A 26,207-nucleotide genomic window follows, 5' to 3' on the forward strand; every position below is an offset into this window, starting at 1 on the left:
ACTGTCTCGGAAATGAAGACGATTGATAAGCAATAAGATTCTTAAGAAGATTGTTCGTCGGCAAGCTATAGAGCTTTAAAATAAATCTTTCTTTAAGATAACTAAATCTAATACACAAAGGAGGAAGGTTGGCCTCGATTTGCATAGCAGCTATTGGGCTAGTTTTAAGTGCACCCAATATTGTACGCATACATTTATTTTGTATTTTATCCAGACTATTAACAATTTTGCTGTCTGCGGCGAAACAATGAAAGCCATATTCAAAATGACTACGAATAAGCGATTTATACAAAATTAACAATATTTTAGGGTCCGCTCCCCACGACGTTGCACACAAAGATTTTAATACATTATAAGCTTTATTCGCTTTAATTATAACACTATCTGTATATTTTTTCCAAGAAAGTTTTGGAGTAAATGTTACACCTAGAAATTTTATGTCACATGAAATAGGCAGTGGAATGCCATTGTATAAAATGGGAGGCAATATGATGCGTTTACGACCAATCACAAAGACTTTTGATTTGGTTGGATTTACATTTAAATTAAGATAAGAAAAGTATTGATATAAATTTACATGTGCTTTATTAATAGTAGCGGCTAAATTAATCAGATCAACTCCCGATACATAGACGACTAAGTCATCTGCATACTGTAGGTTTACTATATTTGGCCCCAAAATAAGGTTCAATCGTCTTATGTACATAATAAAAATTAAAGGAGACAATATTCCCCCCTGACAAACACCTAGAGAAGAAAGTCGTGGTCCATACAAATGTTTATTAAATTTTACATATACTTTTCTGTCAGTCAAAAAGGATTGCATCCAATTTATTATTTTACCTGGTATCCCTAACATTGATAACTCGTCACAAAGCACGGCAATATTTACACTATTGAAGGCACCTGGGATGTCAAAAAATACAGACAAAAGATATTGATTACTTGCTAAACATTGATGCGCATCAAGCTGTAACTGCGCTATACTCTCCCTAGAAGACCGACCTTTGCGAAAACCAAACTGATTATTAGGCAAAAGACAATTTTGTTCTATAAAGAACTCGAGACGTTGTTTTAGAAGCTGCTCAAATATCTTCCCAACACAAGACGTGAGAGCTATAGGTCTATAAGAGTCAGGTAACATTTTATTTTTGTCTGGCTTTAAAACTGGGATTAAACAGTCTGTTTTCCATTCTGCAGGAATAGTATTCTCCTTCCATAGGCGATTAAGATTATTTAAAAAGATGTTGAGACTGTGGCAATTAAGTTTTTTGAGTAAAATATATGGAATGGTATCAAGACCGAAAGATGTATCTCTTCTAGTAAATAAAGCGGATTTTAGTTCTTGTAAAGAAAAAGGCTCTATCAAATATTTATTACTATCATTAACAACATTTACATAGTTAGTTAACTCATTTGATACAAAGTCAGAAGTATACTTTTGTAGAAAATCTGGAATCCAACTATCATTCAACACACTGTCAGGAATGTAAGTTTTGTTAAATTTGCGCATGTATTTCCAAATTGAAGACAAAGGAGTACAACGATTAAATGAATTGCACAAGCCTATCCAGCTATTTCTTCTTTCACTTTTTAAGATAAGTTTTTTTAAAGCCCGCAATCTCTTAAACTCCACATAATTTTCATCAGTGGAGTTGTTTTTAAAATTAATGTAACCATTTTTAGCATTTAAAACTGCTTCTGTACACCTCTGATTCCACCAAGGCGACCAAGGATATTTAAAAGATTTTTGTGAACAAGAACTAGTAGCATTATTACTATTAGAACTTTTGGAAAACAGACAGCTAGGGATTGACTGCTTGGCAGCAGAAAGTAAAATATTACAAAAGGAATTAAAAGCATCTATTGAAGATAAAGTGTCAAATTTAACATCATCCAAATAAGAAACAACTAAGTTACTATACATATTCCAATTCACCTGCTTATAATTAGGGTGAGTGGGCAAATGTAGATTATTACATAATGTGTTTTGCAAACTAATACTATCACTACTTACTGCCATTTTTATTATTACAGGGAGATGATAACTACTGCCCAGAGGACTGTCAATAACTGACCAGTCACATAAAAGAGCCAAAGATGGAGTTACCAAAGTCAAGTCAAGAGCATTAGGACGCCAAGATGGAGATCCTATTGTGGTAGCTTGACCATTATTCAGAATAACAAGACCATTCTCATCTATAACCTCTAAAACATCTTTACCTCGAGGCAATGTATCAACACATCCCCACAACATGTGATGAGCATTGAAATCACCTGCAAATATCATTGGCTCTGGAATGGACTTAATTAAACTGTTTAAATTGTTTTTATTAAATGGAGGATTTGAATTGGAAGGACTGTAAAAACTCACAATACTCAGTTCTTTGTTATTAATTTTAATTTTAATGCAAACATTTTGTAGAGCACTATCATAATATGTATTTATGTTAGAAAATGTGATATTATTATGAATAAAAATTGCTACACCATTGTGTTTATTACCACAATCATTCCTTATTGTGTTATAGCCTTTTATTAAAAAATACTGATGTGGTTTTAACCAAGTTTCCGAAATTATAGCAATATGGATATGATTTTCATATAAAAACCTTGTAAAAATAAGCCTATTACTAATAATACTTTGAGCGTTCCACTGCACTATATTCAATGTATCCATAATAACAATTAACTAGGTGTCTTTTTTCTAAAAGTGTTATTCAGAATTTCCTTAATACTATTTGAATTTATAGTTAACTTATCTTTATTTGTACAAATTTGTAAAACTGCTTCAACCAAGAGGTTCATAAATTTGTCAGATTTTATAAGATTGCTCAGGTGTGTGTCAATATACTTTGAGTTTAATTGAGGGAAAGCAGATTCATTGAAGAGATCTGAGTATCTAACACTACGGGACTTCACTTTGTTTTCTTCAATTTTTTGTTTTTTCAGAGGACAGGTAGATGAGATAGCTATGTGATCTCCACCACAGTTGGCACATTTTGTTAAAGTTTTTGGACACATTTTAAAATTGTGATTGTCAGAACATATGGAACAAACTTCATTGTTTCTACAAAATTTAGCAATATGGCCAAATTTCATACAGCGTAGACACTGTTTAATAGGGGGTACATATACATTAACCTCATGCCTCCAGTGATCAAGTGTTACATACTCAGGTAACAACGTTGATGCAAATGTGACTGCAACAGTTTGCGTTGGAACAAAGGAGACAACACCCTGTGGGTCCTTTACTCGCCGCATGAACCTTCTCACAGCAATAACTTTTTTACTTGATGCAATTAATTGATGAATTTTTTTGTTGGAGTAATCAGTGGGAACAGAAGTAAGAACTCCAGTGACCTCCGTTTCAGAAGCCGGAATTGAGGCAACCATCTCCAACTCGCTAAGTAACTTTTCATTTTTTAAAAATACATTCGCATTGTTAGGCAGGTCAAAGGTAACACCAACTTTAAAAGCATTAACGGACCTCAGGTGCAACACACCCGATACGCAATGCCTCCTGATTCCATTTGACAGACCCAACCTGTCCTTGTCTGATATTTTGACTTCACCCTGCTTGCGATTGAGAAATACAATAAATTCCTTCTTATTTGAATTTTCGTCGTATAACCTATAATAATTTGTCGCTCTATAAGGGGTATACTTCTCTTTATCCTTTCTTCTTACAATGAGACGTTCAGTCACCTCCGCGTCAGATACCGAGGATTCGGATAGGGGAAGTTCGTCTGCTGGTTCTGCGTCGCTCTGGCCGTTCTTCGGCCTTTTACCTGTACGCTTCCCCATGGCGATGGGGAAGCGCACTTAACAATTTATATATACAAAAATCGAATATTTATAAACCAGGATAAACAATTTACAAGTATGAAAAATATATGCACTATGAACAATAATTTAAACAATTTTTTTTTTGTATAAGCGCGCCTTCCTTCGTTCACTCGTTCCCGCCAAAACCTGACATGTTTTGACTTGTGATGACTCTTTAGTTTTTTTTATTTAGAGTATCGGTAACAAGACCATCAGCTTAAACCAAAAAACTAAAGAATATGTAATAGCTACAGAAGGCTCACTCCGCAAAATCGTAATAGCCTTGTTGCCAATACTCTAAATAATTAAAAAAAAAATTAAATGAAAATAATCCTATTGTGTTTGTGATGACCTGTGTGTGGAAATTAGATTGTTACGCGTAATAGAGTACTATTGAGTTCATTTGATTCCAATAGTGAATAATAGGTAAAAATGAGTTTCCTGGGAAAATTATTCGGCGGCAAAAAAGATGAAAAAGGCCCTTCGACGCACGAAGCTATTCAAAAACTACGCGAGACAGAAGAACTTTTAGTAAAAAAACAGGAATTTTTGGAGAAGAAAATCGAAGTTGAACTTGCAACTGCCAGGAAAAATGGCACAAGTAACAAGCGAGGTCAGAATTCAGTATATTATTACTGTTATTTGATCAATTATAGTAGATCTAAGAATGCATGCATATTATACTAGAGATAGCTCTAACAGCAATATCAGTATTACATCAATAGTTTTAACCATTATGTATGCACCGTATTATATTTTGTGAGTTGCGAATTTTATATCTAATTACTTTCATACCTGCTATTTATTAGTTTTAGGATGCAATTCTAAAAAAACATTTTGGCATTATCATCAATCAGTTGTGAGTCATAATTATTGCTAGGTAGAACCTTATCAACTTGCATTTCTAGAAGAGATGGAATGGGTAATGTCTGTTCAATTGTTTTCTGCTTATGTTTGATAAATAAACCTGGATAAATAAGTACTGACTTATGAGAATACATTTTTTTCTAGTAGGTAACTGGGGTATACTCTTGTTTTTTTTTTTTTCAAGAATTCGGTACATTCTTTTGACTTGTTCCCCATGAGCAAACACTGAAGAAAGTATAAATAAATATAATAAATTAAACAACATTTAGTAGAAGCGATTGAGTACTGACTTCAATAATAAATAATGAGGAAATATTATTTTGGTATATATACTTTATGTATTTATTTTAGTTTAATAACTTGTGGTTTTGTATTGTATTACCCACTTCTTTAGACCTTGTCTACATACATATCCAGTATCAATACACAAAATAACAGTAATATTTTTATAGAGCATTTCTTTGTAATTTTCCAGGCGGTGAAGCCAAGATGCCCTATGAGTGTATTTTTCACATAACTTGCCTTAATATTTCGGCTACTACTCAAAAAATAGCACAATAGTACAAAATGTGTTTTATTTCTAATATAAAACTGAAAATTATGTTACATTTATTTTTCTCACTTGCACTGGATGCCGGCTAGATTATGGGTTCCGCAACAGCACCTATTTCTGCTGTGAAGCAGTAATGTGTAAGCATTGTGTTTCGGTCTGAAGGGTGCCATAGCTAGTGACATTACTCTGCAAATGAGACTTGACAACTTATGTCTCACAAGCGCAGTTATAATGCTGCTCAGAATTTTTGGGATTTTCAATAATCCTCAGTGGCACTGCATTGTAATGGGCAAGGCATATCAATTACCATCAGCTGAACATCCTGCTCGTCTCATCCCTTATTTTCATAAAATAACTTTAAACAATACTGAAACATGATAATATAATTCGGTTTTGAGTGGGCAAATTAGATGTTGAAATCTTATAAATGAAGTGAATCATGTTAAATTGCCCTTTAATACCTTTTTTTAACAAAATTATCATGTCTTTCAGCTGCAATTGCCGCATTGAAACGTAAGAAGAGGTATGAGAAACAACTTACACAGATAGATGGGACTCTCACTCAGATAGAGGCTCAGAGGGAGGCATTAGAAGGTGCTAACACGAATGCCCAGGTTCTCAACACTATGAGGGATGCAGCCAATGCTATGAAACTGGCACACAAGGATATGTAAGTACCACTTTTTCATGATTTCAATTGTGTGTCCTTAACTGTGTATATCACAGTATCTAAATAAAACCCTGAATCACATAGCTAGATTCAGTTTTTCTTAGATGATATTCTCTTTAGACTCTAATCAAAGATTAGTAACTGAGAATAGTTGATTCTTGTAAATACGAACCAATAGCTTCTCGGTGTGCTCTGGCATAATGGCTTTGGATGAATACATGAATACAACATTTCATAAAATTTCTGATAGGCTAGATATATGTAGATAGCTTCGGAGCGGCTGGCTTGTCGAATGTCTCAAGCTGTAGACAGTCAAAAGAAGCGATACCTGCACTGTTGCCCAAACTGACACGTAGACTTATCAGCCTCAATAGACATGACATCCATATAATGGTGGGCACCCTAAGGGGTCACACATCACTAAACAAGCACCTTTTCACAATCGGCGTAACCAACAGTCCTAAGTGCAGAGGCTGTCTAGCCTAAGATGAAACGGTCACTCACATAATCCTGGAATGGTCGGGGGTGGCCAACCAACAGGCAAAAACCTTAACCAATACGAGGTCGCTCCATGAAGTCTTTCGAACACCCCAGGAATGTTCTGAACTTCTGGAAGGAGCTGGGCTGGTTGGAGTAACTGGCCAATACTGCACGCAAAATGGACCCAAACTAGTGGTTTAATTGCGGAAACAGGAGCCCCTATACCATACCATACCATAACATTCCTGATACTCTGCTATTATCAATTATTGCTGGTTTGTGACTTTGTTTGAATAGTTGATGATGAGGTGACATTTTTGATTAAATAGATTAATAAAATGTGGAGGTGTTCCGTGGTCTTTATATGTTATTCATATTCATTTATTTGCCATTAAATGGTGGTACAAATATGGTCTTTCAATAGCTTAAAGTATGTCCTATTTAGCCATTTCAAAAAGCATGCAAACTTGGTCTTGATCAATTTTTTTTTATTTACAATATAAATTACTTAATTTTATGTGATACAAAATGATAATCTGATAAATTATTATAAAAAAATTATTGAAGTCGATGATAATAATAATCTAGAATGCAAAGTCAAAATCCTTTATTCTTTGTGGTCAAAAATGTATTCTACAGAATAAAATGAGTTATGAAGAAGCCAACTGTCTAAGGATATTTTAAATCATGAAAGGGGGAATCTTAATTGAATCAGGAATCTTAGTAGAAATTTTTATGCCCATTCAGAAGCAATTTTTCTGAAATAATGTGCTATTCGGAATAACTCCTGGTAGTGGCTAACCTATCAGGTTTCCTACGTATTCTAGTACTTTTTTTTTAAATGGAATAGGAGGACAAACGAGCGTACGGGTCACCTGATGTTAAGTGATCACCACCGCCCACATCCCCTTGCAACACCAGAGGAATCACAGGAAGATTGGCGGCCTTTAAGGAAGGTGAATGCACTTTTTTTGAAGGTACCCATGTCGTATCGTCCTGGAAACACCGCACAAGGAAGCTCCACAGCTTTGTAGTACGTGGAAGAAAGCTCCTTGAAAACCGCAATGTGGAGGACCGCCACACATCCAGATGGTGGGGATGATATCCTAACTTGAGGCGTGTCGTGCTCCAGCCGTTACAGAGCTGAGTCCGCGACAATTCCACCCAGTATTCCGATTCTAGGCGAGGCTTTAAGGGAAGTGTTGTCGAAGAGCGGTGATACGACAAAAAGGGTTTTTTTAATTGGTAAACGAGCAAACTTGAGTCTTCTGGGGGTTAAATTGGACAAGGTTCAATTTACCCTATTCCACGACCTTCTCAGAGAGGACTCGATAGAAGACACAAGTTTCTCCCGGCACTGGTTGACGATTTCCCGAGAGAGACCTGCATGGCCCGTGTATACGTGTATCTCACCAGTGCAGTCATCTGCATAGCAATGTATGTTGGAGGTGTCCAACATATCATTGATATGCAGAAGAAACAGCGTGGGAGATAGCACACAGCCTTGGGGTACTCCAGCGTTCACGGGCTTCGGGTTCGAGCAATAACTGTCGACAACGACCTGTATGCTGCGCCAAGTGAGGAAGATGTAGGTTCACTTGCATAAGCTCCCGGGAAGCCGAAATGATTGAAGTTTTGAGAGGAACGCCTTGTGCCATACACGATCAAAGGCCTTCGCTATATCCAGGCTAACTGCCACGCCTTCCCCCTTACTTTCAATAGCCGCCGCCCATCTATGGTATACCAGAAGACCCACTGCCGACCGACCATGGCGAAAGCCGTACTGTCGGTCGTTTATCAACTACTGTGGGTCATAACTGTAAGTATAACTGAGATGTTGCTTCACAAATTTTGGCATCTCGTAAATGTTTAGGCCGGAAAGTGTCAACAGTTTCAGTGACTTGAAAAAGGGTTTACATAATACCACAGATTGATGTGATGTTGATCTTATTTAGCCACCGTATGTTTTGATTGTGTTATTCAGTTCTGATTTGTAATCCATCTCGTGAATTCGTGGTAAAATAACAAATGTCATCTGCAAATGGGACCACCAAAACCGTGATGGGTGCAAATTTGTACTTTTTGGATGAAGTATCTAATTCACTTTATTTTAATTTAATTTGCAGCGATGTAGACAAGGTGCACGACATTATGGATGACATCGCGGAGCAACACGACATCTCCCGAGAGATCACGGAGGCTATCAGTAACAACGTGGCGTTCCCCAACGATATCGACGAGGACGAACTGGAGAAGGAGCTCGAGGAGTTGGAACAGGTAACTTAGAACTATAACTCCGATCAAATAAACAGAGAAAGGATAAGAACTAATGACTTGAATAAAACGGCACATGTCTCGCGTTGAGCTATTGACAACCGACCGCATATGTACCTCGAGGATTACACTGGCTGGTAGGTATATTGCGTTAAGTTTGTTAAGCGTGGCGCTGTGTACAGAAATGGCTTTGATGTGTATTTTCTACCGCATTGTCACGACTTTTGTGCCAAGTATTCTCGAATATTACTTTGAATTCGAGCGCTCGTATTCAAATCCGCCCCCCGTCCCCTTCCCCCCAATTTCCCCGTCCTTTGGAAGACAAAGCAAAATTGGTTTCCAAGTAAATAAGGTTCAACAACATACATTACTTAAGCATAATATTATAAAGCTAAACAATTTGTTATTTATTAAAATCTCACTTCTGGGATTAATAACACAATTATAGAAGCCACGGCGTGAGAGTTAAACAAAGACATATCAAAATTTAGGAACTTTACGTCACTCGAACGGTTGGCTTATTGGAAGAGCGCTCGCACTGATCTCGAGAGGTCGCGGGTTCGAGTCCCGCATCGTTCATAAATTTTGTTTTTAAATTTAATTTGTATACTAACGCTCTATAAGGTGCATCATCTGAACTGTAAGCTTGTCTGTTCTTGTTCATAAAATATATAAAATGGATACATCCGCGAAAAAAAATATTCAAAATCCCATCCCAAAACTGGCAACACTTATTGTAGTAGTGAAATGCCCATAATGATTCGACATATTATAATAGTACTTTGGTCGTTCAAATGGTGTTCTTAAATTTAACACAACTTGATAAATAAACCTACAAATGAACCAACCATTACTTTTTTCATTGTAATTGTTAACTTTGTTTTGTGAGTGAGCATGGGCATTGATCACCATCTCCCACATATATATGGGAGAAAGAGAGTTATATCTGTTACAACAAGTTGCCGGTCCTTTAGATGTATCTTACTGGTAATATTGCATATACACCAATAAAATTATTGTGCATGTACATTTGTAATTGCAGGAGGAATTAGACAAGGAAATGATTGGTATCAATGTACCATCGGACAGCTTACCCGATGTGCCAACCTCTGAGCTTGCCGAAGAGAAACCGAGGCCAAGCAAGTCCAAAGAAACCGGTGAGTGTTATCCTAAAGATTTACGCTACCACACAAATTATTGGCATCTAAAACATTCCATATAAAAAAAAAGCTGCCAAGCGCGAGTCGGACTCGCCCATGACGGGTTCCGTAGCAGCAAGTAACATAATATAAACGTTATATAGAAAGGAAAATGATATTAAATTATTTAAATGGAAAAGGTAAAAAATCGTTGATCAAAATCGTACAGTGAAAATCAGCTTTCATCATTTATACGTAAAAAAAACTACTTACTAGATCTCGTCCAAACCAATTTTCGGTGGAAGAATGCATGGTAATGTACATCATATATTTTTTTTAAGTTTTATCATTCTCTTATTTTAGAAGGTACAGGGGGGGAGAGGTTACATTGTTTTTACCAATTTGGAAGTGTCTCTCGCGCAAACTATTCAGTTTAGAAAAAAAATATATTAGAAACCTCAATATCATTTTTGACCTACCCATAGATAAACATATGGGTTTGATGAAATAAAATTTTTGATTTTCAGTACTAAGTAAGGGAACCCCTAAAATTTATTGTTTTTTTTTTCTATTTTCTACTTACCAAGTTTCAACAGTATAGTTCTTATAGTTTTGGAAAAAAGTGGTTGTGACATGCACGGACAGACAGACAGACATGACGAATCTTTATGGGTTCCGTTTTTTGCCATTTGGCTACAGACTATCAACCTAGTTAGGTTAATATAACATGGTTCAATAGTCATGCATACATATTCATTTTATATATTAAATAATTTTCTCTTCTTTCAGAGGATGACAAGGAATTCGCCCTACTCAAATCCTGGGCCACATAAGATGTGCTCATCATTTTGTCGCATGCTTTTGATGTACTCTCGTGCATCTGCAGTTTCCTGCGAGAATTGCTTACACAAGTCGATAGATGTCGCTAAGCATAAAAGTTACATTAAGTTTCAACTTCGCGTAAAATTAACCAGATCTGTATAATACTTATTTTTATTCATCAAATTAGTTATAAAGCTTAATAAACTTTTATTTCAGTTTCTCGGAAAATTCTTGATTTTTCTCTAGGCTACTATACTATACTATACCCGGGTAGGGGGGTTAATAGTTTGGGCCTATAAAGAATTCCAATACATAATCTTTTATGTTTTAAATTATTTCAAAAGCTCTTTATATCTTTTTTAAATTATTTAAATGGTTCAAGAGTATCTTAAAAAATAGATTGTATGTTGTTATTATTGTGAACGAATATGTTCACTATAAATATGACCATATGCCAAGGGCGTGCAATGGTTTTCTAGCATGGTAGGCACTGTGGATCTAACAAGTCGTAGTTGAGCTTTGGAATAAACAAAGATTGCTTACCGTGGGTGTTTAGTATCGAGCGTTAGGAATAATTTTATGAGTGGATGTTCAATAGAAACTTTAACACTAATGCTATATTATAGACATTCAGTCTCGTGCCAGATTTTGGCGAGACAACACGTCCTGAGGATGCCTCGTGTAGATACGAAACACGTGTCGAATTGTTGAAAGACAAATATTGGTGGAATTAACGCTAAAGAAAACTCAAATCATTTGTAACGCCTACTTCAATATTTTTTTTTTCATAAAGAGTATTCACTGCCTAATTGCCTATATGATATGCACGCCCCTGCCATATGCATAGTAAATGTTATCACTTCAGCCAGAGGATCTGGCAGGACATAATTTCCATCAGAATCAATTTAAGCCTCCTCAACTTAGGAACATACTCACTTACATGGAAGGAGTGCAGAAGAGATCCCGTGGTACAAACATGGTACGGGTGAGCAAAGGATACAATATATAATATATAGGGACATTAAATTAACCCGGAAACTCCTTTTGTAGAGATAATAACATTATTGATAAGTTTTAATGACTAACAAAAATTATATACTTATTTTTAACTATTTTTTTTTTGATTGTTTCAATTATTTCATTAAAAATCTGTGTTTCAACAGCTATAAAACAAAAATATTCAAGACAAAAATATTACGAATTTAATATTTATAACATACACTAAATTCTAAATATGTTAGTAAAAATTTGAAGTAACAATAATATTTTAATCATTAGTTATAAAAGCCACTTCGTACATTACAAGCAATGCAATATTCATCCCATGGCTTTAATTTGGTATTAGAAGCTGTTGAATATTTACAAAAAAAAGTAATACCTACTTTAATAGTTGGAGTTGTGTTAAAATTATTGGAGTGAAACATTTTAACGAATTATTATCAGACTTGTAAGTGTAAAATATCAGAAAGTAACTTTCTCATTTCAAAACAATTCTTTTTGTATAAACATTTCTTATGTAAACAGAATTAGTGGAATGTAATTTCTATGAAAAAGTGAAATCAAATGGGATTTGGAATTCAAAAAAGTGGTGGATGTAAGCAAGTAGAAAATGAGGTTTTATCCAAATTAAGATAACATGTAATCTTCTATCAGCGCCATCTATTAACCGAAAGCGTAAGCTACCTACTGGAAAAAGATCCTAAAAAAATCAGATTATACATGTGAAGGCCTTGAAGGAGGGATAAAAAAATACAAAAAAATGTTAATAATAAAAAAGTATAGATCAGTTCCATGTAGACAGTTAAAATATAGTTTAATTATACTATGTCTATAACTACATACCTACTATTGTAACAACTGTTTAGGGAGAGAGTAATTTAAGTCCGTTAAATTTTATTAATACTATCGATTTTATATTTTTTGTTAGTTCATTTGTGCTTACGAAGTAATTTAAATTAACATTATTAGCGAAGTACAGTCAGCGTCAAAAATATAGTAGTATAAAAAAACATGGCAACACCCATCGTTACCTATATCGATTCATCGAAAGTGTCCAAATAGATGGCTTCATCCAAAGTAGTCTAATATATCGGGACACCATAAAGGACTCTACCCACTACAACGTGTCATTCCATGACCGTGCTATGAACGTGTCAGGCAAAAAAATATTCTCTGTATTAAAAAGTATGAGACCATGCCACCACTAGCCCGTTCCGTTCCCGACCAGCACCGTAGCGTGCCATGCACGGAGCAGCAAGTATTGTTGGCGAGAATATTTTGCCGGTTGCGATACGCTCTGTGCATGACACGCGACGATGCCACACCGGTGCGTGCAGGCGGCGAAACGGTGACCACCCGCGTTATAACCGCGTAAGATGGCCGTTATAAACGCGTTGCCACTCTTCTCTTTCTATTAGCCATTTTGTTACCATCGGACATGGTATGTGGACCCTCCCGTCTCTAAAATCGTTACGCACGGACATGTCACGCGGATGATAATGAGATGATATGCTGACGCTCCGGTCATTAAAGCCGATACATACGACTTTGATACGTAATTGATACGCTCTAGTGGGCATAGTAGAGCGTATCGTGTTGCTTGTCGTGTCTGATACGTTGATAGCACGGTCATGGTATGATACGTTGTAGTGGGTAGAGTCCTTAAACGTCATAAACTTAGATACATTCAAAGCACCAAATGTATCGCTACGCACAAATCGCTAAAATATAGAACCATCCAAAGTGTTTAAAATTATCTTTCGGAGTAAATTTTATAGGATTCAAATTAGATGTTTTTGAATATAATGGGTGACACTGTCTTTTTGACGGTGACTGTACATAAGTTGTTTTATTTTTAATATGCGTCAATTTAAGCTTATTACTACTATGTCGAGATAATTATTTACCTGACCCTGATAAAAATTTGGAGCCCTTTTGCAGTAAAAAGTTTATTTGTATATATCTTAACCCTTATAATATGAATAGCTAATTTATTTTATTATAATCAATTCTGAAATTTGCCCGTCTTAAGAAAAATTGGCTAGGGCAAAGGGAAGTGACCCTACTATCCACAATTAATATCAATTTTCAATAATCATATTATTAGAAATCGGTTAGGACGAAACTTCAATGAATGCTCAAAGAAGAAGACCACGAAATTGCCACTTATGAAAATCAAAGCTAAGAAACTCACCATCACTTCAGAATCGTTGAGCACAAGTGAACTGTGGCAAAAAGCTTATAGCTACCCTGAAGAACTCGGGCCCCACCTGAACTAACAGAGCGTCTCATCTTTAGTTAAATACTCTAAGATTCATAAAGGGTTGGTGATAATTTTTGAGCTCGGCACTGCTAGAAGTAAGCGACAATGGCTTGTACCTATAGTAATTGTATGATATGTATTAAATGCCTTATATACACTAACTTCTCTAGTATAAATATTGAAAGCGTTGTATAAAGTGGGAAATAGTTGGTCATTAATAAATTGTGATTAAATTATTATATATAGTTGTCATAATATACCATTTGTTTTATTTTATACCCACCTTAACTCATATTATACGTCACAAGATAAGCGAAATTTTGATGCAAATGTTTATATAATTTTTGAGAAAATTAAGTGATCAATGCCGCCCATACTCTCGTAACACCTAGCACGGACTATCCATGTTCAGGCTGAACCAGTATCGAGCTCTCAGCTTATCGTGAAGACGAACAGAGGCTGCACGTGCCTAACGTTGCCTACGGTTTATAGCCAGTTTTGCATAAGACCGTCATGAGACCGTTCGTTCGGAAAGCTATAGCCACCACTGCTGTCTGCTTTTATATTAATTCTTCTAGTTGTACAAAAAAGGAAACGAAAACTAATTACAGGCTGTCGAGAGCAAGAAGAGTTGTGGAGAACGCCGTTGTGCGCGCGGCAAACTTACCTAGTGCTTTTGAGTATGGATAAAAACTTGCAGCTTGTTGACCACTACTGCTTACGATTAGTAGATCATAGAGTACTTTTACTTGTATTGAAAGTGGAGATATAGCGGCCGTTCATAAAACATTTAAAATTTGCATGACATAATTATAAAATAGTTTAATTTAATACAATGAGCGGGCGCGGGGTAATGTAGGGTCAGCACTTGTCTTGTGTAAACAAAGTTACAATTCTGGTGAAATGTGTGAAATTTAATTACATTTTGTGATTTATGAAATAATTGACCAAAGACAAACACTTACTTAAAAGTATTTTCTGGTGCCAAAGAAACTTCGAAAAGTGCACTAGATAAAGTAAGAGTTGCAAGAGACTCAACTTTTCAAGCAAAGTGGTAAGTATAAACAGTAACCATTTGACCGAGTGCAACGCAGAGCTGCTCGAATTGTCGGGGACGCAGTGCTCTGTGAACCTCTCGATAACTTGGCGTTGCTAAGGGACGTCGCTTCATTGTGTGTTTTCGACCGCATTTATCACGGGGAGTGTTCCGAAGAGGTGTTTGATTGTGGCATATACGTTTGGAGTTCCTCCATAGTGCGGTTTTAAAGGAACTTTCTTCAGGGAACTTTCCTACAACCAAGCTGTGGAATGAGCTTCCTTTTGCGGTGTTTCCAGGACGATACGACATGGGTACCTTCAAAAAAAGCGGGTACCTACACTTTTTTTAAAGGGCTGACAACACTTGCGATTCCTTTGGTATTGCAGGGGAATGTGGGTGGCGGTGAGCATTTAACATCAGATGAGCGGTTAATAATAAAAGTGACATAATATTCACAAATTATCTTATCTATTATTAATAAGTAGCATAATAATAATAATAATATATATTTATTTTCTCCTCACAAAGATCTTAAAGCTAAAACAGTACAGTAGTGTTACATTTTTTTAACAGATAGTATTTTGTGAGGAGCTGGTGTCTGAAGTAGGTTGACCCTCTATTACAGATCACCAGGACCTCCACCCCACCAGACCACCCCCAGATATCAGGATCACAATGATTAAAATTGTACACATCCGTACTAGTAGCTAGAAGAGCAACAATAGATCATAACAATAAATAACTTTAAATTTGTAAATTACTAGTAATGAAATGTGTATGTGTGTGTGTGTGTGCGTACTTTACTCTCAGTTACTATTAGTGTAGAAGGTTTTCAGTTGAGGTATAGTCCAATTTCTGTAACCACTCTGCCAAGATACGCTTGCATTTAGTTCTGTTGAGGTGGTAAATTGACAGCTCTTTGTTTACCTTATTGTAAACGTTATTCAAATTCAAATATTTTTATTCAAAGTAGGATTTATAATCACTTATTGAACGTCAAAATCTGCCACCCATTCAAAAGAGACTGCCTCAGACCTGAGAAGAATGGGCGCAAGAAACTCAGCGGGCTTTTTTTTTATATAAAATAAGGATTACAATGTAATATCGTACAATAAACACTTATAATTAAAGAGCCTGAGGGTGCTCGCTTTAATCCCAGTCCGTGGTGTCATTAAGAAAATCGTTTATACTATAATAACCTTTCCCACACAAACGTTTTTTAACAATTCTTTTAAATTTCGTAACACATTTGTTTTGTACATTTTCTGGGATCATATTGTAGAAGCATATACATCGGCCAACAAAAGACTTACTAACACGACCCAACCGAGTAGTAGGCATAACAAGTTTATGTTTGTTCCTCGTGTTAACATTATGAATGTCACAGTTTCTAGAATATTCCTCAATGTGCTTATGAACATACAAAACATTATCAAAGATGTATTGAGAAGCAACAGTCAAAATGTTTATTTCTTTAAATTTTTCTCTTAATGATTCCCTAGGACCTAGGTTATAAATCGCTCGAATAGCCCTCTTCTGCAGCACAAAGATAGTATTAATATCGGCCGCACCGCCCCACAACAATATACCATAGGACATAACACTATGAAAATAACTAAAGTACACCAATCTCGCCGTATCTATGTCAGTTAACCGTCTGATTTTCTTAACCGCATATGCTGCAGAACTAAGCCTATTCGCCAATCCTACAATATGGGGGCCCCACTGCAATTTGGAATCAAGAGTAATGCCAAGAAATATAGCAGATTCCACTGGTTTTACCAGCTCTCCATTTAATAAAATATTCGCATCTACATTTTTGACATTTGGCGCGGTAAATTTAATATATTTGGTTTTATGATTATTTAACAATAAGTTATTGGCGCTAAACCAGTACACGATGTCAGACAGAGCATTGTTTACTTCGTCATATAAAACTATGCTTCGTTTCACTTTGAATATAAGTGAAGTGTCATCCGCAAACAATACCACCTTTTGTTTTTTTTCTACAAGGTTACGTAGATCATTTATATAAATTAGGAAGAGGAAGGGTCCAAGAATAGACCCTTGTGGTACCCCCATACCGAGAGGAGTCTCAGGAGATCTCCTGCCATTCACCTCGACCCTCTGAATCCTATTATTTAAATATGAGATCAGAAGATCGAGTGCAGATCCTCTTATACCGTAGTGGCATAGCTTCCTGACCAGCGTTGAATGTTGAACACAATTAGCCTTAGATAAATCACAGAAGATACCAAGTGCATTCTATGATTCCTCCCAGGCCTCAAAAATATTCCTGATGAATTCAACACCTGCATCCGTAGTCGAGCGTCCCCTAGTAAAGCCAAATTGTTTTATATGAAGTAACTTATAAGTGTGTGTGTAAGCGTTTGGCTTAAAATAATTTTTTCAAAAATTTTACTAAGGGTCGGCAACACCGAAACAGGGCGATAGTTATTTGGGTCAGAAGTGAGTCCCGATTTAAATATTGGTGTAATTTTACTATACTTCAGAAGGTCAGGAAACACGCCATGTTCAATGCAGCTATTAAAAACTAGTGCTAGATATGGTGCTATGACGTCAATAACAGAACTTATTATTTTTACAGATATGCCCCATATATCAGCAGTTTTTTTCATTTCTAAGGATCTGAAAGTTTTAATTATTTCTGCTGGGCTAACAACACTGAATTTGAAATTTTGTTTACATTCATTAACATTTTCCAAAAGAAGTGACTCGGCAACACTGGTGGAGGAGACAAGGGTGTTTGAGATGGAAACTGGAATGTCAGAAAAAAATTTCTCAAAAGCAGAAGCTACTTCCTGCTCAGAGTGGATTTTTGTATTGTTTATTATTAGATTATATTCAAACTTGCAGTCTTTCGCTCTTCCAGATTCCCAGTTAATAACTTTCCAAGTCATTTTTATTTTATTTGAAGCATTTTTAATTATTTCTCTAATATGCATTGACTTAGCAATAGTACATACTTTCTTAAATAATTTTGAATATTTTTTCACATATACAAGGAAAGATGCATCATGATTACATGATGATCTCTCACTATATAGTTCATATAACCGTTGACTGCTCCTATGAATACCAGCTGTTGCCCAGTTGTTAAATGACAAGAGACCACCCGAGTTGACTGTCTTTGAAGTAAATATAGAAGCAAACTCTGTTTTAATTATTTTAAATAACTTACCATACATCTCATTTGGAGTGCTGTTATAATTCAAATACAAGTTTGAGAGTTTTTCTGCAACATTGCCTCTATATTTCTCCATTCGCCTATTGTTTACCGGAACAAACATAAACTTTTTGGTTGAAGTACATTTGTTTCCTTTAATATTAAAAGAGGCTAATTGACCAAAGTGGTCTGAGCTCAGTTTACTAATTATTGATTGAGAAATAGGTTTATAATTAGTAAAAATATTATCAATACAGCTTTTAGAGGTGCTGGTTACTCTAGTAGGTTCTAAGAAAATATTTGATAAATTATATGATTTAAACAAAGATTTGAATCTAATACTTGTGGTGGATTTTTCAAATAAGTTAATATTAAAGTCACCACAAATCATAATATATTTCTTAGATTCTGATAATTTTGATAGAACCTCCTCCAATACACTCTCAAATAACTCATATAATGCATCGGGGGGTCTGTATATACTTACAACAATGGCACACTCAAGCTCTGCACAGGCTATTTCAATGGTACGTTCAACAGAGAGGCCCACAATATCTTTACGGTCTTTGAATTTAAATGATTTACTTATAAGTATAAGAGAGCCGCCACGTGTTGCCTTTTCTCTGCTAAACACACTTGCCACCCGATGACCACTGGAGTTAAAAATGAGCTCATATTTTCTAAGCCAGTGTTCAGTAAGACATAAGATATCAATATTTTCATGGTTCATTAGTAACTCCAGTTCCAGTTCTTTACCTAACAATCCTTGCATATTTTAGTGCATCAGGTTTATAACTTTACAATTATTATGTTTACTATTACTTGTACATTGTGTATTTATATTGCTAGAGGAGTCCCCTATTGTCTTATTGAGTAATTTAAATAATTTGGAACATATTCCAAACCAGAAACTAAACTATAAGACTGCTCAATAGAAGCAGTGTTAATCAAATAATTACTTTGCTCAATAGGAGCAGAGTCCCACAAGCTATTACACTGCTCAAAAGAAGCAGTGCTAATCGACTTACTAACCTGCTCAATAGAAGCAGGGGACCGGGTTGCCAAATAATTGGCTGCGTTATAAAAATTACCTTGAACACAGAAGAAACTTTGGGAGAATCTAGTATTAAACAATAATTTTTCACAGATTCTATCTTTTCGCCGTTGCGCTTTATTTTTTTCCGGATCGTAACTGGTAAGGCTATGTTTTTTTAAACTGTATGCAGGATATCAAGCTGACGCACAGTTAGAACCTTTGATAATTTATAGAGTTCTGTAGTGGGATGGTAGATTGGTAATGAGTTACTTACTTTCAATATAGCTCTTTGGGCCCTTTCTATTTTGAGGAAGTGTGATTTTGTAGCGCCGCCCCAAGAAGTGATGCAATATGTTAATATCGACTGACACAAAGCTTGATATATGTTTTTCATCAAGTCCTTTTCAGCTACATTTCTCAAAATTTTAAAAACGACAATTATTTTTCGCACTCGTTTTGCGTTTGTCCTATGTGGCATTGAAAATATAACTTCTTATCTACTATAATACCAAGATACTTTACGGTCTCTGATTTCTGTATTTTGGCACAGTGACAATATAAGCCTTCAGAATTACCACATGAGTGGAACATTATATTATGATTGGTTGTAAATTCTGTATTTCTTAGAGAAAAGGTAATATAACTGGTTTTAACTATATTTAATATCAGGACATCGGGTGAATACTTGATTTCTTGAAAGCAATAGGAAATTCACCAGTGGACATTGCTAAATTGCAAATAAATGCTATTGGCTCAGATAAGGTATCCACATTAGTTTTTAATATTTCTGGTGGAATGCCATCGAGGCCAGCGGCGGTATTAAGTTTGAGGTTATTAAGAATTGTTGACACTTCATGAACATTGGTTGGGAATAAAACAAATGAGTGGGGATGAGACTTTAAGGCAATTGGTGTTGTTTGAGTGTTAATATTTTTGGTTATTTTCTCAGCTAATGTTTTACCAACGCACGCGAAGAATTGGTTTATATTATTAATTTTTTGTTGTGGATTAGGTGTAGATATAAGTTCTAAGTTAGATTGATGAGGTTTGTTAGAATACGTAATCTCTTTGATAGTCTTCCATAATTTTTTATTATTGTTTTTGGCACCTTGTAACTGCAATTTTTCATAATCAATTTTAATTTTTTAAGTAAACTTGAACAGTAGTTTCTATATCTTTTGTATGTTGTATTAAGAATTGTATTATTGGGGTGTTTTTTTAGTTTTTTATACAGGTTGTCGCGATTTCTTATATATTTCAAAACACCTGGTGTTACCCATGGCTTAAGAATTTTACGCCTTGAAATTATTACACTTCTTGAATTGGACGCAATTAATGTTTGAAGTGTATGTATGAAAAAATCAGTAGCATCATTAACATTTTGAGACAGGTAAAGGGGGTTAAAATTTGAATTTTTTAAATCGCAAGATAGGGATACACTGTCGATACATTTTTTTGTCCTGGGGGTACTTGTTTGTTGCTAAGAGGCTAAATATAGCACGACGCTGTCATGGTCAGTAAGGGAAGTTTGCAGGACTATACAGTGAGCATTTTTTTCGTCTTTAACAATACATGGTCGAGACACGTTTTGCTATGAGTGGGGAAAGTGTGAGCAGGTAGAATGCCATGGAATAGCAAGCATTTACAAAAAGTAAAGCTACTAACGTCCTTACAATTTTCACCAATATCTATGTTCATATCTCCTAATACTACAATATTTTGTATAGAAGAGTATTTTAGTAATACGTTATGCAATGATTGAATAAAATTATCAATATTTTTATACCCGGGAGGACGATATATAGTTAGAATTATTGTGTTGTTGCTCGGTTTTACTAGTAGGCAATTTGCATCTAGAATTTCGGGCTCTTCGATTGTAGCAATTAGATCTTGTCTATAATATACGACAACACCTTCATTTTAGGTTAAATTTTTTATTGTTGCTGAGAAATTATAGCCTGCTATGGTAGGGATATAGGGAGTGGAGGGAAGCCAGCACTCTGTCAATACTATATAATCCCAGTCAACATTACTTTTGATGAGTATTGGTAACAACCCATCAATGTTGCGCTTTATGCTTCTTACATTTTGTTGAAATATTTTTAAGCTTTTGGTTTTAGGTAGGTAGGTTTGACACTCCTCTATACTACAGATTGAAGATTCCGATACTTTAAACAAGTCAAATTCGTTTTGAATTTTATCAATATCGTTGAATTTTTTAAACAATTTGCATCATGAAACGTCTGTATTAGTGTATAATATTGGGATTTGATTTAGATTGCTTAAAATGAGATAAGCATTCTTCAGTCTCAATATCTTTTACAAACTCTGATGAATGAAAATTATCCAGTATCGTTAAAAAATTATTAACATCCGCGAATTCTTATTAAATATAAAACAATGGAAATAATCGAGGGAATATGACTTTTTATAATAATACTATCGATACAAATTATCATAATTGAATGCAGTAATAACCTACACAACTTCCCAAAAAAGAACACTTCGGTCTGTAGAGACTTATTTGTTAAACAGCTGTATGTAATACATTTAGATTTTACGCTTACATAATGGCACAAAAGCATCTTACCCGCTTTCAGGTTTGCCTTTGGCTGGGTCATCCAGCTGCCAATATAGACTCTGTTGAGAGTTGGTGATATGGTACTGCAGGGTAGTATTGGTAGTAATACTCTTCATTCCGTTGTCTTCGGTGCCTGTCGGTGTCAGGACTCAACTAGCGCTCCCGCAATATAGCCTCTCATCAAATACAGGATTTCTATCAGGCTTCGGCCAATACGGTGGTATCTAAGAATGAAAATACCAGCAAAACTTGAAAAATACTACAATCATGCCTCCTGGTCCCCTGGTAAAAGAGATTGCTGAGGTTAGTAGAGTAGTAGCACATAGGTATATAGCAATTGGCGAGAGACTTGTGCGCCCTCGCTTGTGCATTTGGTCACTCGCCAAGTCTCTCCAAGGAAATTTCTGTAAGCCTGCCATTCCTTCCTACAAGGGACGATGACAAGCTGGCCCATGATGCGAAAGAGAAAGCTGATCGATCACCTGCGCTCAGATTTTTTCACATCCAGCTCGACTGTGCTGTGCCACAAAGCGTTGCTGCACTCCTGTGGGGTTCCCGAGAATTTATGCAAATGTGTCACTAGCTTTATGGTTGATCCGAGCATCAAAGTTGTTATCGACGGTGCATACTCCGACCTATAAACACAAACGCTCGTCTCCTGAAAGGTTGCGAGCTAACCCCTACCCTGTTTCTTCTGCATTTCTGTAATATTGCTCTCGTTTGTCCTCTTTTCCATACAAAAAAATCAATGAGAAGAGATAAAGTATCTCCAACAACTTGCTTATATTGCTGTGGTATATATTCAAGCTACCTATTATAATTATGAATAATGTAAATAAATAAATAACGCAATTAAAATTAATTCTAATTTAGATACCTATAGGTACTAATTTCATTGAATTGACTAAATGCATGAACCGTTGCAGTTTCAGTTTCAGTGCATTCAGTAAGTGGATATCTTTTTTATTCAAAATTTAGACCTTAAAACTTTGTCAAAGTCAAAATCATTTATACATATAGGTAAGTACCTATGTTCAATATTTTAATGCAAGAGGTTGAGGATAATTGAGGACAAAGGAGCCTACTGGTGATGGTTAAGTGATGACGGTTGGCGATAGTTCTGGCCAATGTTCTGTAGTTAACGTAGGCACCTAGATTTAACTCTTTGTCAGCATATATTAAAAAACCCGTGTGGTTTTCTGATGTTATTTATAAGTATTTTCTTTTTGTAAACTTTTATGTAAATAAATAAATAGTTGCCCTACCACGCTTTGCCGGCCATTTGGGACGGTCCATGCCATAAGTAAGAAGGTAATAGAAATTATATAAGTTCCTAAGCAGTACCGACTGCTGTCGACTTTCATTACATTGATTGCTACGTACTTACCTACTCCTCTAACTCTCCAGATTTTGCATGCATGATGTGTAAAATCACCGCAATTCGAATAAATTAATAATGTCATAGTAAAAAGAAAAACAGAATTTTATTTAAAAAAAACTCGCCGATATAATGTAATATTTTGTTTGGTTTAGTTACAGTTTGTGGAAGAGTTTCCACAGTTATCTAAATACTGAAATAAGTACGTAACTACACCATATTTTGCATATAGTCCACCGTGCCGATGAAAACTGAATCACTTCTTACACCCTGGTAGTCCTTAAGTCACCAGAGAAGTTATTTATGACAATAAGGGACGAGAAGATCAAGTCGTTCAGCTGATGGTAATTGAGAGGCCCTGCCCATTACAATGCAGTGCCGTTCAGGATTCTTGAAAGATCCAAAAATTCTGAGCGGCACTTAAACTGCGCTCGTCAGCTTGAGACATAAGATGTTAAGTCTCATTTGCCCAGTAATTTCACTAGCTACAGCGCCCTTCAGACCGAAACACAGAAATGCTTACACATTACTGATTCACGGCAGAAATAGGCCCCGTTGTGGTCCCCATAATCTAGTCGGCATCCTGTGCAAAGGAGCCTCTCACTGGTAAAATGATGGTGTCATGTTTATCGCTGTTACTTTAAGTAATTTCTTATTTAGATTTCTTTGTTTCACGCGCTTCTTTGAACTGCTTCTTCACATTACACAGTTTAATTGTACGTGGTGCAAATTCTTTGAAAACTGGTCGACCGATACACCTATTACGATTCAGTGCTATGCTAGAATTCAACAAAAGGAATCGGTGACATTGCTATTCAAATCACATTGTGCATGTGCAATTGCAAATGCCATGGTTTAATTCGTTTATATTAGAGGGAGCAAACGGCGAAGGCCTTGTGATAGGAAGTGATAAATAAACCAACCGTCGATGTACAACCGCAACACCAGAGGTCACGAGATCCTTTCCTGAACTGTTTGCCGACCATTAAGTTGGGCTTCCGCTCCAAGCTGATAGTTCATATGTCGCCTCGGTTGGGGAATTCTACAGCGATATTTGATTCCTCAATGTGGCTGTGCGAGGTACAAAGTTTCTCGCAAAACGCGCAGTGGAATTTAGCATTTTGACTTCTGGTAGTGAAATTCAACTGTTGACAGCAACATGAACAGATTCTCTGAGTGGGGAAAAGGTGTAAGAAGCACACAGTGTGCTGCATAGCAATGAAAGTCGCATATTTGTAAAATATTACAGAAGTGCAGAAGAAACAGTGTAGGGGTTAGCTCGCAGTCTTTCAGTAGACTAGCATTTGTGTTTATAGGTCGGTAATGCACCGTCGATAACAACTTTGATGCTCGGATCAACCATAAAGCTAGTGACACATTTGCATAAATTCTCGGAAACCTCACAGGAGTGCAGCAACGCTTTGTTGAACAGCACAGTCGAGCTGGATGTGAAAAGTTCTGAGCCCAGGTGATCAGCTTTCTCTTTCGCGTCATGGGCCAGCTTGTCATCATCCCTTGTAGGAAGGAATGGCAGGCTGACAGAAATTTCCATGGACTTGGCGAGTGACCAAATGCACGAGCAAGGGCGCACAAGTCTCTCGCCAATTGCTATATACTTATGTGCTATTACTCTACTAACCTCAGCAAACTCTTTTGGGGGACCAGGAGGCATGATTGTAGCATTTTTCAAGCTTGCTGTTGTTTTCATTCTTAGATACAGATTTAAACAATTTGGAAATTGTGGGTTTACCTGAAAAATCTAACGAATCTTTACCGGATATTATAAGAAAAATTGCGCTTCATGCAGGCGTAGCTCTTACTAGTGAACAAATTGAATTTATACACAGAGTACAATCGAGACAACATATATCGGGAAGACCTAAACCGTTAGTTGTCAAACTAAGCAACCGTGACTTAAAGGATCATATCCTATCAGGGCTACGTAGAAAAAGAGGCATACAGACTTCTGATATAGGAATAAGTTGGTGAGGCAGCTCACAAAAATTCTTCGTTAACGAACATCTTACTCCTGTATTCAAAAATATTTTTAATGAAGCTAAGAAACTAGCCTTGGAAAAGGGATATAAATTTATATGGATAAGAAACTGCAACATTTTTTTAAGAAGAAGCGAACAACAGCCTGTTATATCCATCAATTCAATGAAAGATTTAGCGAAGATTGTGTAGTTTGTAGGTTGTTTTACTTTTATTGTTTTTTTATATTCAGCCTCACACATATTATTAACACACAATTACCTACTAATCAAATACACATCACACTTCAAAATTTGTCACGTCACTGTACACAATTTTTATTTTATTTGGAAAAAAATATTTTTATTTTAAATTATTTACCTTTTTTTATAAAATTACTACCAACTTATTTCACAATTGAAGAATACTTAAAAGTCTGTACTTTACTCTGCATTTATACATTTCATAAAAATGGGGACTAATATACTTAATATTTTCTATCAAAATGTTCGTGGCCTTCGCACAAAATTAGACCAGTTTAAGGGAAATTTATCACTGAAAATCTTCATATAATAATTGCCTATATTCCTCCTGACTTAATGCAACCTAAACGCCTTGAAGCGTTTTCAATGTCAGTCGCAATAGCCATAACATCTAACACAGATGACAATTTTTTAATAATAGGAGATTTCAATCTACCAAACATAGAATGGTCCACCAACTCTGGACCTTCTATATTAAGGAAAGGAAGTACAGAACTACAAAAGGTATCTGAGCTCTTTATAGAACAAATAAATGTTTCAGGACTCAAACAATATAACCTTACTCGCAATCATAGTAATAATATATTAGATTTAATATTCAGTAATTTTTTCTTAAGTGTTACTAAATCTAACACATCTTTAGTGAATGTAGATAAATATCATCCATGTTTAGAAATCGACACATCCGAACTAATGCTACGCAATTTTCCGAAAACACATCCTGAAAAACACAATTTTTTCCGGGCTAACTATGACGAAATTAACAAAGCTTTAATCGAAATCAATTGGCATCTGGTTCTTAGAGGTGCAAATATTGACGATATTGTTAAAACATTTTATACAACATTGTTTAA

The 26,207-nt window shown here is 35.7% G+C and overlaps 2 protein-coding genes and 1 long non-coding RNA gene across 3 annotated transcripts in view; 2 read left to right on the plus strand and 1 right to left on the minus strand.

Annotated features, from left to right (window-relative positions):
* Positions 1 to 26,207, minus strand: part of LOC126972962 (uncharacterized) — a 284,567-nt gene that overhangs the window by 52,096 nt on the left and 206,264 nt on the right. The gene's annotated exons all lie outside the window — the stretch shown is intronic.
* LOC126973034 (uncharacterized) lies at positions 917 to 2,494 on the plus strand. The gene is made up of 3 exons (XR_007731247.1): positions 917 to 1,137; positions 1,687 to 1,954; positions 2,038 to 2,494. It is a non-coding gene; the product is annotated as an uncharacterized LOC126973034 (long non-coding RNA).
* LOC126973019 (charged multivesicular body protein 4c) lies at positions 4,155 to 14,152 on the plus strand. Its single transcript, XM_050820146.1, has 5 exons — positions 4,155 to 4,441; positions 5,741 to 5,918; positions 8,525 to 8,675; positions 9,715 to 9,829; positions 10,601 to 14,152. Exons 1-5 carry the CDS (start codon positions 4,261 to 4,263, stop codon positions 10,642 to 10,644), a joined length of 669 nt encoding a protein of 222 aa, XP_050676103.1. The 5' UTR covers positions 4,155 to 4,260; the 3' UTR covers positions 10,645 to 14,152.

The sequence above is a fragment of the Leptidea sinapis genome, chromosome 28 (assembly GCF_905404315.1).
Source record: "Leptidea sinapis chromosome 28, ilLepSina1.1, whole genome shotgun sequence".
Taxonomy (NCBI): Eukaryota; Metazoa; Arthropoda; class Insecta; order Lepidoptera; family Pieridae; genus Leptidea; species Leptidea sinapis.

What these genes read in the sequence shown, in the direction of transcription:
- LOC126973019 (XM_050820146.1), top strand. Translation starts at nt 4,261, where the DNA reads ATGAGTTTCCTGGGAAAATTATTCGGCGGCAAAAAAGATGAAAAAGGC. An exon ending in AGCTCGAGGAGTTGGAACAG is followed by an intron (nt 8,676 to 9,714) that starts GTAACTTAGAAC and finishes TTGTAATTGCAG; the next exon opens with GAGGAATTAGACAAGGAAAT. An exon ending in AAGCAAGTCCAAAGAAACCG is followed by an intron (nt 9,830 to 10,600) that starts GTGAGTGTTATC and finishes CTCTTCTTTCAG; the next exon opens with AGGATGACAAGGAATTCGCC.